The sequence below is a fragment of the Neoarius graeffei genome, chromosome 11, assembly GCF_027579695.1.
Source record: "Neoarius graeffei isolate fNeoGra1 chromosome 11, fNeoGra1.pri, whole genome shotgun sequence".
NCBI lineage: Eukaryota > Metazoa > Chordata > Actinopteri > Siluriformes > Ariidae > Neoarius > Neoarius graeffei.
The window spans coordinates 16,218,985-16,234,381 of record NC_083579.1 but is presented as its reverse complement, the minus strand read 5'-3'; the positions used below and the strand labels follow the sequence as shown (position 1 = coordinate 16,234,381).

The window sequence follows — 15,397 nt, the reverse complement described above, 5'->3', positions numbered from 1 at the left end:
GCTAGCTGCTAGTACACTGCTACAACACAGACACCGACCCTAATAATACAGTTCTTGGTCACTGCCTGGTAACAGCAAATTTATAACGAGGACCGAAAGTAAATGAAAATGTGAACAAACCTTAGCTGTAATAAGATGGCGACCACCGGCTCCAGGGACGACCCACTGATGTAGGCATGTTACCCAGCCTGACACAAAATATTTGTAGGCATCCAAACTCTTATACGCTTTCAGATCAATACCTGTGTATGGCGATGGGTTTTTAACGACATAGGTATACAGATCATGTGGGCCGAAGTCAGGTAAAGACGAGGGCTTCGTGTACTTCCGTACGTCAGTGAACAATCCTGGTGGAAGCAGGTAAACGTCGTTCTCCAAGCCTGCTAACCTCAATTTTTGCAAATACAGACATGATTGCTTAATTGCATAAGCTTGGTGCAAGATCATTTTATGCAATTAAGTGATCTATGCAATTAAGAGATCAGGCTACTTCGAGGATAGTTTAAGCCCAGTTGTGTGATTTGCATTGTCGTGTAATGTGTTTTGCTTGATACATTTCTGCATGGTATACAATAAATGTTTGTATAACATTAGAAATTTACTTAAAATAATCAACTATTCACAAACATGATTATTGTTAATGTTTATTTAACATTATAAATTTACTTAAAATAATCATTAATTGTCTTCTGTTTAACATTGTTTATCATGTCCTTATTGATTATCTTTTCAGTTTTTTGAAAAGCCTCAGTTGAGAGTCCATGGTGATATAACCTCCTTCTAATGATATCCAGGGCTTGAACAACTTTCCAAGAACAGTTTCCTTTTATCTGACCCAGTGTAATTGCAGCAAACCAATGCAGTAATTCGCTCTTTACTGATTTTATTTCCAGCAGGTTTTTCATGTTCATAAACCATTCCACTACTGGGGAGTGCTTGAAAAAAGACCCCAGTTTCGTCACAGTTATAAATGTCCTCAGCACTATAACGTTGAAAGATTTCAGGCCACGCGTTCTTCACCCAGTGGTCAGCTGCCTCTTGGTCATGGCTTTGTTTCTCACCATGTGCCTTTTTGAACTGAATTTTATGCCGTCTACACCATCTCTGGACCCATGACCTAACAATTTCTCCTTCCAGCTGGAGTTCTTTTGCAAGACTCTGCACTTTACTGAGCAGAAGAGGTCCAGACACAGGCACATTCATGGCTCTGGCTTGAGTGTACCATCACATAAGAGCCGCATCCAAATTATCACGTGTCGAAACTCTATTCCGTTTTCGTGATGTATTGTCGTTCGATTTGAATTTTGCAATAACATCATTTCGTTTTGCTTTTATCCGTGAGACTTGTGACTGAGATATCCCGAATATTTCAGCCACTTTGCTTTGTGAAATACCCTTGTCCAACTCACTGATAACTTCATACTGTTTGGAAATATCCAAGTCAGTCCTACTACGTTGTTTCGACATCGTTACTACTTAAAACTAAAGTGATTTTCCCATCTTGCTTCGCGCACCTGCTTCCGGGTAAACAATGCGCTGATTCGTCGGAAATTAGGTCATCCACTCAGTATTCACGAAAGTAGGTGATGACGCTACACTGACGTCATAACCGGAGATTCCATGGAATCTCGTGTGCTTTGCGCATGTGCAGAAGATGATTGATGCGAAAATACCCTGTATTGTTATGCGATAAACCGATCAGTTGGAAGGTTTTTGCCATGAAATTTATGCATATAAGTGATATATGCGATTAACCGATATGCAATTAACCGATCAAATTTGTATATGAATAATGGGGAATGGTTTGTGGTTTTCTACTTCTTATGCAAATAAGCGATTTATGCGATTAACTGATATGCAATTAAGTGATATGATCTGTACCTCTCCCTCTGCTCGCCCTGTAAATGCCCTACGTCGCTGGATAGTGAAGGTGTTTTCTGCATCTCGCTCCTTTTTCTTTTATGTTTTTCGTTTGTTGCCTTCCTCGCATTCAAACTGATTTGAGCCGTGACGTCCAAAATGGCAGCCTAACGATGCATCACATGACTTGGTCACGTGGGTGAAAAACCTCAATACACTGCACGCGAGGGGATTTCCCGAAAATTCTACCGCAAATAAGTTGAACACTGTCGCAAAAGTGAATGTTAATGACAACATATCAAAACTAAGACTCGAGTGCGTTAACCCGGAGCCCACCAAGAATCAAGACATTTTAAGGTGACCACAGACCGTTAACCATACCCCCCCCCCCAAAAAAATTTCTCAACGGATTTACATCGATCTCAAAAACGATCATTTTGGTCTGAAAAAGTCGGAAATCCGCCGATCAACGGAAAATTCTCATCCCTGATAATAATAATAATAATAATAATAATAAATGACTTTATTTAACAGCATTTCCATCATAGCATGGCTCTTCTGTTAATTTAAAACACACATACAACTAATAATATATACATATATACATGATTTTTAAAAATTTTTTTAAATACATACGGGCCACTTTTTCCATGGAATAAAAACATTCATTTTTTTTGCGGTCCGGTTGCCATCAAATCCTGCGCTCTGATTGGCTGCCGAGCGGGTCCGTATCCTACGGTACGGACCCCAGTTACGGACCCCGGTTATGGACCTCTGGCGACTCGCTCGTTCACAACAACAAACATAGTAGCAATTTTTGTCAACATTTATCTTTCTTATAAGATTTATTTATAAGATTATCAAAAATCTTATAAATTTTTGCCAGCATTTCTCAGGAGAATAGCATTAATTTTACAGCATGGATAGCGATAACGACAGTCTTCACAGCGAAAGCGAGTTTTACTACCCTGAGGAAGAAGAAATAAAAGAAAACATTTCAGGAGAAAGCTAAAAACCTGTAACTTGCTAACGCTGAGCAAAAACATGGCTGAATCCTGAATGACTAAATTTTGTATAAATAGGGGACTACATAGGCGGCAAAATGTAGTTTTTTTCCTGCCTTGGAAGTGCACTTGTATACCAAGGAGGAAGCCATTTGCATTACAGCCGTGAATGAGGATTCAAAATGGTGGCCCGCCTCGGCTCGGCTTTCCCTTTCGGGTGCTCTCGTTTTCTGTTAGAATTTGGTAAAGAAAAAAATAAATATATTATTTACCAGCTTAAGGTTGGTCCGTATGGTGAAATACTGTGACCTCGGCCTTGAATATTGACCTCGGCCCAGAGGGCCTCGCTCAGTACTTTCAAGACCTCGGTCACGGTATTTCACCATACAGACCAACCAGCTGGTAAATAACATATATGTATTCTATTCCCTTCTAGTGGGTTTATTGATGGCATGCAATAATGTTAGCATATCGCTCATCCTCCATGTTTTATGCCACTCTCCCCAATGGAGAATGAGCGTGCAATATTGTAACAATATTGCACGTTGTCAAGACAACATGTTGTCACACGTCGGCGCTCATGCGAAGATCTAATGACAAAACTTTTCTGCTGCGCGTGCGCACAATCATTTCTTTGTCGGCCGGGAAAGAGAGAAGACGAGGTGAATCCAGTGCTAGGTTTAAGCATTAAATAAATAAACTGAAGACTGAAACTCAAGACGCGCTGAACACCCGAAAGGCTACCAAAACTTCATTATTTACAGTGGATATAAAAAGTGTACACAACCTGTTAAAATATTTTTTACATCAGAAAAACCTGAGACCACGATAAATAACTTCAAAACTTTTCCCACCTTTAATGTGACCTATAACCTGTCCAATTCAACTGAAAAACAAACAAATCTGTTTGGGGGAAAAACATAAAAAATAAAAAACTTACAATAAGCTGGTTGCATAAGTGTGCACACCCTTAAACTAATACTTTGTTTTTTATCCACTGTATTCTTCACGCATATTTACAAGAGAAAAATATACCAACGGACATCGGAAAACTCGAAAAGAGACACATTGGAGATGTAAAACATCCGCACTAGCGAGTGACTGTGACAGTTTGTAAATAAACATGGCCATGAGGTTTGCTTCATTAAAAGTGGAAGATTTTGAGAGAACTTTGGCTGCCAGGTCGCTCCATTGTGTGTAGTTGTTGATGTTGATTTTAAAAGTAACCAAATAAATGACACAGGGAAAATAATATTTGGCTTGACTGCATCAGCATTGGCCTTCGCTAACACTACTCTGGCTAGAGGGTAACTGGACTGCCGCGCTAACAGTACTGAGTCGCGGGTAAGCTTGTGTTGGCCTTCGCTAATGCTACTACTGAATGCTACACCAGCTAGAAACTAACTGGACTGCCACGCTAACAGCACCAAGTTAGGGTGCACTTAATTTCACTCTGCTTTCCATGTTAGTTTTAGATATATGCTACGGATAAAGTTATGCAAAATAAAAATAAAAAGTCGCAGGTAAGCTTGCGTTGGCCTTCGAGAATACTGATATGAAGAGAGCGTGTATAATAATAATAATATTGGCTGACTCGTCTTCGACTCTTTCAACATCATGCTAGCTGAATGGAATATATCTGATGTAGGTACCGTCCGTCTAAGAACTACAACACAGTCCCTTTAAGGACTACAACTTCCATCACCAGCTTCCGCGTTGACCTGCGTCACGCCGGGGCGGGATCATCTACGTCACATCCTCCATGAAAGCATAAGAAACGGAACAACGCTTCCGTCTCTCTCTCTCTCGTCCGGATTTCAAGCCATCCAGACACAAAGAGATTTGCTCCACCAGAAAACTCAGATAAAGACGTATTTTTCTTTCTTTCTTGCAAGAATCAGAGTTTCACGCTTTTCTTTCACCTTTGGCCACGGTAGATCCTAGAATCGCGCGATTTTAAAACTCAGCTTGAGTTACAACCGGTTTTTTTCATTATCAGTATGTACGACTGCAGCCCAAAGTAGTCAATTTAAAGTTAAGAAGCGGCTGGATCCCTTTCTAACTAAAGAAAACTGTGCACATTGTTTAATCAGAGTTTTTTCCTTCCCACGAGCTACGAAGCGTCGGACCAAGAATTCTCTGTTTCCTACAGAAGTCTCCACAGACTCCTCTGAAACTCAGCCTCTCCAAGCATCTCTGCTTTCTACAAAAAAGTCGAGATACTGAAGTAAGACTTGGCATTTTGGGCAAAAACCTAGTCTTAGGAATTAGCTTTTATTGAAGTAGTGTGAATTTAAACTCAGGAATGGTTTAATTGTTTACACTGTAGACACGCAGCGTGTTGAATTGATAATTCTATCATTTTGTTTTAATCTCTCAATTGTTTAATAGACAGGCTGTGCATGCTTCTCTTTATTCCTTACTAACATCTTCAATTTCCTTATTACACATCTTGACCCCCATCAAGATTTCAGTGGATTTAGTACTATTATAAGCTAATTCTTTTGTCTAATTAGCAACCAAAGCTAGCTCACCAGGCCTCACACACACAAACACACCTTAGCTAGCATCCCTTTGTCTTAGCTAGCGACACAAGGCTAATCTGTGTCTCCACACGTGGCCACAGGCCTCACAAACACACCTTAGCTAAACACACGGCTAATTCTTTTGTTTCATTAGCAACCAGAGCTAAATCCTTTGTTCTCAAACCCCATGTGGTGACACACCCTCCTTAGCGACACAAGGCTAATCTGTGTCTCCACACGTGGCCAACACACCTTAATTAGCAACCAAAGCTAACTCTCTTGCTGTACTTAGAAACACGTGGTCACCAGGCCTCACACACACACAAACACACCTTAGCTAGCATCCCTTTGTCTTAGCTAGCAACACAAAGCTAATCTTTTGTCTCCAACACGTGGTCATCCTCCCCCACACCTTAGATAACATTCCTTTGTTCTCAACTCCACGAGGTAGGACCCTCGGGCCTTAGCTAGCTACATACGGCTAATTCCTTTGTCTTAGCAACCAAAGCTAATTCCCTTGTTTTACTGAGACACGTGGTTACCCTTCTCCACACACACACACACACACACTACATGTTCCATGTTTAATATTTAATTTCTTTTTAACACACACACAAACACGCGCACACACACACACACACACACACACACGCTCATCAAGTATATGACCATATTTGTATATATTTCAACTGCCATTATTCATTTTTATCTTTGTTATAATAAATAGGGGTCGACCGATAATCGGCCTGGCCGATATATCGGGCCGATATTCTGCATTTTTAGGGTTATCGGTATCGGCCATAATTTCCACCGATATGCCGATAACATGCCTTTTTGCAGCCATTTCGTTCCTAACGCGACTGTCACTGCACGTCCTTTCCTGCACTCGCCTCTCTGAGTTCAAGAACACGGTCCCGCCCACCACAACATCTGATTTGTTTGGCACAAGAGATATAGCCAATCGACACGCGCAGCTAAACACTCTGAACTGTTTCAAGGCGCCCGTATCAAGGTACAGGACACGCTTCTTTTCCCGCAATAAGTCACAAACACACAAGTTGCAAAAGCACAACATCATTATATGATTACATTCTTTATCTACTACTCGTTAAAATTGTCCATTTGCATCTGTGTAGCCAGGCAAACTTAGCTTACGGAAGGAAGCACTTGAATTAGCCTACAACCAACTAGTCTCGCTGAAACAGCATAACGTAGGCTGCAGTCATTTTTAAATCCCCGTCTGGAAACGTTGTGAATGTGTCAGTAGTTCTACTCGAACAGTAGAATGACAGCCATACAGAGAGGTGGTCAAGGGAAGACGAAATAAAACATAGTATTTGTGTTCTGTAGGCTAGCGCAAGCCTACTGGCTATTTGTTATGGTGATGAGTAAACTTCATGACGTGACTTGTGCTCAAAAAGCGCATTGCACTTGTATATGTTGGGTAACTTTATAAAGCGCTGTTTGAACATTTAAACAAGCCAGGTGTGACTAGTATTTATAATTCTTGCGCAAGTGATTGTCCTCGCTAGCGCATCTGATTCGGAAAGCGATATACTCTTAAAGGAGCAGCTGCTCCTAATAGGGAGTGATAGCCTACTTTACTGTATGTTTGATTTTACTTTTTAAAAAATGCTGCAGGCAGCTCCCTACACTTGATTTGTTATTTAAAAACTACTTGAAGTTGGTAAGTCTTACTTAGTTCTTAGTGTAAAAGAATCCAGAGTGTATTTTCATTTATTTTCCACTGAAAATGGTGAGCTGTAATATAGTAGGGAGTGATTTATTTTTTTATTGGTGAATATTTATTTTATTATTATTTTATTTCTCATTTTATTCTAACTAATGTTTGACTTTATTGTACAAATGCTGCTGGCATCTCCCTGCACAAAATTTCATGTTCAATTTTACAATTAAACATACATTTCATGGATATGAAGGTCTGTGTCAGTGTGTGCTATGTTTAATTTCATGTGAATTATAATGTTTACATTTATCAGTTGCACATATCGGTTATCGGCATCCCAATTCCATAATAATCGGTATCAGTATCGGCCCTGAAAAAAACATATTGGTCGATCCCTAATAATAAATTCACTTATTGTTGAAACTGTGTGTTTATTTGTGTTCCGATATTTATGAAGTCACACAATCTCAAAAGAATTCAAAGGTGCATATAAGTTGTGTAATATGGTAAGTGATCATAATAATTTGGAATATACCATAATTTAGCTGTTTGGTAATTTATTATTAAGCACCAAAATTAATGGTATTAATTAATGAGATTGATCCAATGAGACTGATTCCATGAGTGATTTAATGACAATATGAGACTGATTCAATGAGACTGATTCAATGAGGATGATTCAATGGTATGATTCAATGAAAACGATTCAATGAGACTGATTCAATGAGACTGATTCATATGAGAATGATTCAATTTAATTATTAACCTTCAGATTTAATGAGCTTGATCACTTAATAATTACCAATTGCACCTACACTGATATACCACTCAACGCCAGCCAATATTATTTAAATATAACGTAATAAATATAATGTATTAATTTAGCTCATTAAGATATTAAAAATTGACATATATACACACACTGGGCAGCACGGTGGTGTAGTGGTTAGCGCTGTCGCCTCACAGCAAGAAGGTCCGGGTTCGAGCCCTGTGGCCGGTGAGGGTTTCTGTGTGGAGTTTGCATGTTCTCCCCGTGTCCGCGTGGGTTTCCTCCGGGTGCTCCGGTTTCCCCCACAGTCCAAAGACATGCAGGTTAGGTTAACTGGTGACTCTAAATTGACCGTAGGTGCGAATGTGAGTGTGAATGGTTGTCTATGTGTCAGCCCTGTGATGACCTGGCGACTTGTCCAGGGTGTACCCCGCCTTTTGCCCGTAGTCAGCTGGGATAGGCTCCAGCTTGCCTGCGACCCTGTAGAACAGGGTAAAGCGGCTAGAGATAATGAGATGAGATGAGATATACACACACACAATCTAAGTTTAAATTGCAGAGCCTAGATTTTAAGTTTTTCAATTGCTCTTGACTTAAAGATCGATCTTATGTCTTTCATAAATGATTTAAGTAACATATTTTAAGTAACATTGGGAATATTCCCATATTCTGATTTCAGAATTCGAATACTAGCATCTGAGGTGTACACACCTGTCATACAAAGGCATGACTTACCTCCTGAATGAGAACAAAGCAGATGTCATGAACCCTATTACAAAGCACATCCGAGTGATGCTGTGCTAAACAGCGCAGGTGCATGAGCCCCTCGATTTTTTCCTTCCTGTAGTAGGAGACAGGATTCATAATGCCACACTGAGAAAAGCAGGTTATCGTAAATGAGCACTAATTATGAAACCTAGAGGGAAAGGAAAGACATTGTTAATATTTACTACATTCCGAGTGAGGTAGAATGCTTTCATATACTGTATGCACAATTAGGCAAGGGAGTACTCTGACCGTACCATTATTTCTACGCATATTTTCCAACCCCAAGCTATATACACTTGAATACTAAATTAGATTTAAGCATTGTCAGGTGGTATTTATTTGTGTAATGAGGGAGGGTGTGGCCGAAAGTCATTAACGCCCTATATTAAGGTGTGCATAATTATTAGGCACCTTGTTTATCTCCGGCAAAATGGGCCAAAAAAAGAGATTTAACAGACACTGAAAAGACAAAACTTGTAAAATGCCTATCAGAGGGATGCAGCATTCTTGAAATAGCTAAGCTATTGAAACGTGACCGCAGAACAATCGAGCTTTTTTTGCAAATAGCCAACAGGGTCGCAAAAATAAACGTGTGGAGAGAAAAAGATGCTAATTAACAGCAAAAGACTTGAGAAGGATTAAGCATGAAGCTACTAAGAACCCATTATCCTCCAGTGCCACCATATTCCAGAACTGCAAGCTACCTGGAGTGTCCAGAAGAACAAGATGTTCGGTGCTCAGAGGCATAGCCAAGGTTCCAGTTCCAGTTATGGTCCGCATCTAGGAAGATGATCGGGGACCCTTCTCACGACGTCGTCGACGCCTCGCTGCTGCTCGTTCCATGAGTTGATGCTCTGACAGGGTTCGACCAAGCTTCACCTGGGCACGCCATGTCGTTCTGCCAGCCGCCACCTCAAACCAATTGTTGCCGAAGCCGAAGATTTTCAGGTCTTCTGTCACGCAGTCTTTCCATCTTTTAAGGGGACGGCCTCTCGGTCGGATGCCGTGCGAGAGTTCGCAGAAGAGGAACTGCTTTGGGATCCTGTTGTCACCCATCCTACAGACGTGGCCCAGCCAGCAGAGTCTATTAGCTCGAATCATAGTTTCCATTGTAGTTGAGTTGGCACGTGACAGGACCTCTGCGTTCGTGATGTGATGCCACCATTTAACTCTGAGGAGTTTCCGCAAGGATCATTGATGGAAACTTTCTAGCATTTGCAGTTGCTTTGAGAGAGTTGGCCATGTCTCACTGCCGTAGAGCAGAATCGATAGTATAATGGCTCTGTACACTGTCAACTTGGTGGTGGTGGACAGTCCATTTCTGTCCCAACATCTCGTAGCTAGACTGCGGAATGAGTGAGCTGCTCGGCTAATTCTCTTCTTGACCTCGGCTTGAAGGCTCCCATTGTCGCTGAGGTTGCTACCCAGGTACACAAAATTGTGTGCCTGCTTGAGTTTGAAGCCATCTAAGAGGATCGGTGATGGTTCTGGGCACTGAATGTGCATTACCTCGGTCTTGGGTTTGCTGATGGTGAGGCCATAGTCGTTACATGCGTTGTTAAGGGCTGTTGTAACATTCTGTAGAGAGTTAAGGTCTGCAGTGGCTAAGGCTGCATCGTCTGCATACAGGAAGTCGCTCAGTGTCATTTTGGATGCTGATTTAGACTTGAGGCGGTGAAGTTGGAAAAGCTTGCCGTCCAACTTGTGTCGTATCTCAACTCCAGAGTCTTGCATTTCTTTATGTGCATGGCGAAGCATGAAGGAAAAGAAAAGGATAAACAGCGTGGGTGCGAGAACACAACCTTGCCCTAGTCCAGAGGAGACTTCGAATGCTTCAGTGAGTTCGCCTTTGATAGAGACTTTGGCCTGCATGCTGTCATGGAAGCTGCTGATGATGGCCACCAGCTTAGGGGGATTCCAATCTTGCGCAGGATATCCCATGTGAGAGACCTATCCACTGTGTCAAACGCTTTGACAAGATCAATGAAGATGATATGGAGCTGCTGGTTCTGCTCGCAGCTCTTCTCAATCAATTGGCGCAGGGCAAAGATCATGTCATTGGTTGAGCACCCTTCTCTGAAGCTACACTGTGCCTCTGGTATGTGCTTTTCTATGCTTGGCCAGATACGATTCAGGATCACTCGTGCAAACAATTTTCCGACGATAGATAACAAGGAGATGCCACGATGGTTTCCACATGTAAACCTGCAATTCTTCTTGAAGAGTGTCACGATGTTGCCATCTTTGAAGTCTTGGGGAACTCTCTCTTCCTGCCAGATTGTGAGCAGAAGCTTATGGAGCTCGTTGGTGAGAGCGATGCCACCGGCTTTGAGAACTTCCACAGGGATACAATCCGGGCCAGGTGATTTGTCGTTCTTTAAGTGTTTTAGTGCCTTCTGCACTTCATCAAGGAGCGGTGGTTCAGCAAGCTCATGTAGGATTGGCTCTTGGGGAATGTCATTGAGAACTGATGGATCAGCGCTGCTCGGTTGGTTGTGCAAAGTGGCAAAATGTTCTTTCCAGCGAGCTAGTATGTCGTCTTTCTCAGTAAGGCGAATACCGTTAACATCGTTGATGGGACCAAGGCCAGATGAACGCCTCTGCTGAACCATCTTCACTGCCTTAAAGAAACTCTGTGAGTCATGTTTCTGTGCATGTTCTTCTATCTTGCTAGCTCTGTCAAGCCACCATTGGTTCTGGAGTTTGCGCAAAGCTCTCTGGCACTCGCTACGTGCCTTCCTGTATCTCTGGCGGTTCTCGGGGGTTTCATTCTGTAAGACCACTTGGAAACTGTCACGCTTCCTCTTCAAGAGGTCCTGGATGGTTAGGTCGTTTTTGTCAAACCAGTCGCGATGACGTCTCTTCTGTAGCCCGAGAATGTCCTTGGATGTGGAATACAAAACATCTCTCAAGGATTCCCAATGATCTTCTAGGGATGATGAGTTGATGTCTCCGAGCCTTTGCGTGATTGATCCCTCAAGTATTTTCATGACCTCTGGATCTTTGAGCCTGGTTGTGTTTAGGCGCTTAGCACCGGGATACCGACGTCTTTGAGTGGAGATATGAAAACGTAGCTTCAAGCGCGCACACCGTTCTGTGATCCGTCCAACAATCAGCTGAGCATTTTACCCGGGCATCGATCAGGTCGCTTTCGTAGTGGTTGCGTACGATGATGAAATCGATCATGTGCCAGCGTTGCGATCGTGGATGCATCCAAGTGCCTTTGTGAATGTCCCGATGTTCAAAAAGGGTGTTGGAGATTGTGAGTCCATAACGCACGCAAAGCTCGAGAAGCATGATTCCTTGTTCATTGGAGTCTCCTAATCCGTGGTTTCCGATGACGTCTGGCCACGTTGTGGTGTCCTTGCCAACTCTAGCATTGAAGTCACCGAGTACAAAGAGTCGGTCATAACTGGGCACTGATGAAAGGGCTTCAGACTAGGGTTGGGCGGTATCCAAATTTTGATACCTTTAAACTGTCTCTGTGTTTTCCCGGGGTATACGGTATTACCGAGAAAAAAATAATATTTTGTTTCGGCCTACTGTGTAACGTGCGCCTATGCCTCAAATGTACTATTTAAAAGCAGCATAGCGAATTGTGTGCATTGTGGTATGGATTAAGCAGCAAAGTGAATTTTGTGCATTGATGAATGGATTAAGAGATATTTCAAAGCATCACGCAACTCTTCCTTCATCTTGAAAATAGCATTCAACTGTCGTTTACACATGTCTGCGTTGAAACGCCATTTGCAGCACTATTTCACCTACTCCATCAAAAAAAAGTACACGATGAGCAGGATCATACCCTTTCAAGCATGGGAAATAAAAAAAAGAAAAAGAATCAACCAACACCCAAGTCCGTTTAGACTGCGCGATAAACCATATTCTTCAGCGCAAATGAGGCGAACCTAATTCAAATGCGTGATAGCTGCACAAGGCAAAATCATATGGGTCCACGTCATGCCATGGCGGGGAAATTAATAATCAAATGGCCTTACCTTGCTTAAAACGTTGTCTTGATCACATAACTCCTTACAATTATTCCACTTAAATCCATACGGTTTAACACACCCAACAAAGATAGCAAGTGCATTGCTAATTCCCACCAGAAACCTAACAGTTTACGCTATGATGTTTTCTTCCGTTTCTTCAGTAGATGACATTTCAAACGTTTATTACCCACATCCCAAATGTCATACGTTATATTACTTTACCTTGTTGTTACTCATGTAACCTACTCAAAACACAACTCATTGGAGAGATCTCGTGGAAGTGGAGTACCCCAGGCTATGGTGTGCCTTAGGGGACATATTAGATTTTTCGTTTGGTTTGAAACCAAAATACTGCCACACTGCCGATGTTGTATTTTTTTTTGCCACTAACTCGTTATCTTGACTTGCCATCTTTCAACCGCGGTCTCAGTCTCTCTTTTTTTTTTTTTAGATAGGACAGTATAGAGAGACAGGAAATGAGCGGGGGAGAGAGAGACGGGATCGGGAAATAACCTCGGGTCGGAATCGAACCCGGGTCCCCGGATTTATGGTACGGTGCCTTAGCCATCTGAGCCATGACACCCCCGGTCTCAGTCTCTTGCGAAGCTTTCTGTCAGACTCTAAATGTCACGCAGGGTTGCCATGGTAACGACATAAACAACCCTGCACGCGATGAGAACTTCTTTAGGAAATTGATAGAATTAGTGAAAATACGATCACACAGTTATTCGGGATGATCTTCAATTTATTATTTTATATTATGACCTCATGTACTCCATATTTTAGATATTATATATTTTTTTAAAATGACGGTAATGAGACCGATACCGTTGGTACTTTTGGATACCTCGGGATACCTTCTTACCGTAATACCGCCCAACCCTACTTCAGACAGTTGGTCGTAAAATAGGGTTTTTTCTGCGAGGGGTCTTTTAAATGTAGGTGCGTAGGCACTTATTACTGTTGCTTGGCAGGACTTGTTGAGCTTGATCCTCATCATCATAATGCGGGAGTTGATGCCCTTCCACTTGGTTACCAGCGGGCGCAGGGAGGTCTTGATTGCAATCCCGACTCCTTCCTGTCTAGGCTGGACACTTGGTCTGCCTGAGTGGAGAAAAGTAAAGTTGCGCTCAATAAACTCCCCCTCCTCAGGAATGCGACACTCACTGAGTCCACAGATGTCGATGTTGAATCTCTTCAGTTCGTCTGCGACTAACGCGGTTCTTCTTTCAGGGGCTTGGCGTCTGGAGGTGGTTCTGTCAGATAGGGTTCTGACGTTCCAGGAGGCAAGCTTGATTGATTTTATCGTGTTGCAGGCACGCATGGGTGAGTCAGAGCCAGGGGGTCCTTGCGGCTTTGCCCTTGGTCCGTCATATGTGCGGTGTCGCCGCCCATGCGTACGACGCTGATTCGAATTATACTGTGATGGGTCTGTAGCGGGTATCAAGATCCTCAGCCAAAGGGTGCTGGCCTCAGGCTGAGGGTGAACAGGCTGCCCTCTTCCGTGCTCACGTCCTCCGTGGGCAGTTGATGCAGAGTGGCCTCAAGGAGACACATATCACAACATCGTATGTCCAGGAGCGGTCAGAAAAGTAAAGGTCAGTGGGCCGACCCAGGCAGGGACTGACCTTAGGCATGCAGGCCGTTGGGACTGCAGAAAGACTTCTTATGCCCTATGGTGGCATGCCCAGCACACATATATAAGCCAAGGTAAGGAAGGCTGAAACACAACCACCACTAAACAAGACTCACGAGTTGAAACGTCAAGACTGGGCCAAGAAATATCTGAAGACAGATTTTATGGATGAATGAAATGAGAATGACTCTTGATGGACGGGCCCGTGGCTGGATAACTAACGGACACACAGCACCACTTCGACTCAGACGCCAGCATGGTCAAGGAGGGGTACTGGTATGGGCGGCTGTTATTAAGGGTGAGCTAGTTGGACCATTTCAGGTTGAAGATGGACTTAAAATCAACTCTCAAATCTACTGCCAACTTCTAGAAGATACATTCTTCGAGCAGTGGTACAGGAAGAAGTCTGCATCATTCAAGAAGGCCATGATTTCTATGTAGGACAATGCACCATCACATGCATCCATGGCTGTACTCCACTGCTTGGTAAGCCAGTAAAGGCCTTAAAGATGACCTAGTAATGACATGGCCCCCTTCCTCACCTGACTTAAACCCTACTGAGAACTTGTGGGCCCTTCTTAAACACGAGATTTACAACCCCGATTTCAAAAAAGTTGGGACAAAGTATAAATTGTAAATAAAAACGGAATGCAATGATGTGGAAGTTTCAAAATTCCATATTTTATTCAGAATAGAACATAGATGACATATCAAATGTTTAAACTGAGAAAATGTATCATTTAAAGAGAAAAATTAGGGGATTTTAAATTTCATGACAACAACACATCTCAAAAAAGTTGGGACAAGGCCATGTTTACCACTGTGAGACATCCCCTTTTCTCTTTACAGCAGTCTGTAAACGTCTGGGGACTGAGGAGACAAGTTGCTCAAGTTTAGGGATAGGAATGTTAACCCATTCTTGTCTAATGTAGGATTCTAGTTGCTCAACTGTCTTAGGTCTTTTTTGTCGTATCTTCCGTTTTATGATGCGCCAAATGTTTTCTATGGGTGAAAGATCTGGACTGCAGGCTGGCCAGTCCAGTACCTGGACCCTTCTTCTATGCAGCCATGATGCTGTAATTGATGCAGTATGTGGTTTGGCATTGTCATGTTGGAAAATGCAAGGTCTTCCCTGAAAGAGATGTCGTCTGGATGG

General features: G+C 42.5%; 1 protein-coding gene across 7 annotated transcripts in view; it reads right to left on the bottom strand.

Moving 5' to 3' along the window:
- The window catches only part of LOC132894137 (TOG array regulator of axonemal microtubules protein 1), a 144,001-nt gene that overhangs the window by 31,266 nt on the left and 97,338 nt on the right, over nucleotides 1-15,397 (bottom strand). For all 7 annotated transcript variants that reach the window (XM_060933503.1, XM_060933502.1, XM_060933508.1 and 4 more), the window contains exon 15: nucleotides 8,581-8,686. In XM_060933503.1, coding sequence (XP_060789486.1) covers nucleotides 8,581-8,686 — 106 coding nt within the window. The remainder of the gene's footprint in view (nucleotides 1-8,580; nucleotides 8,687-15,397) is intronic.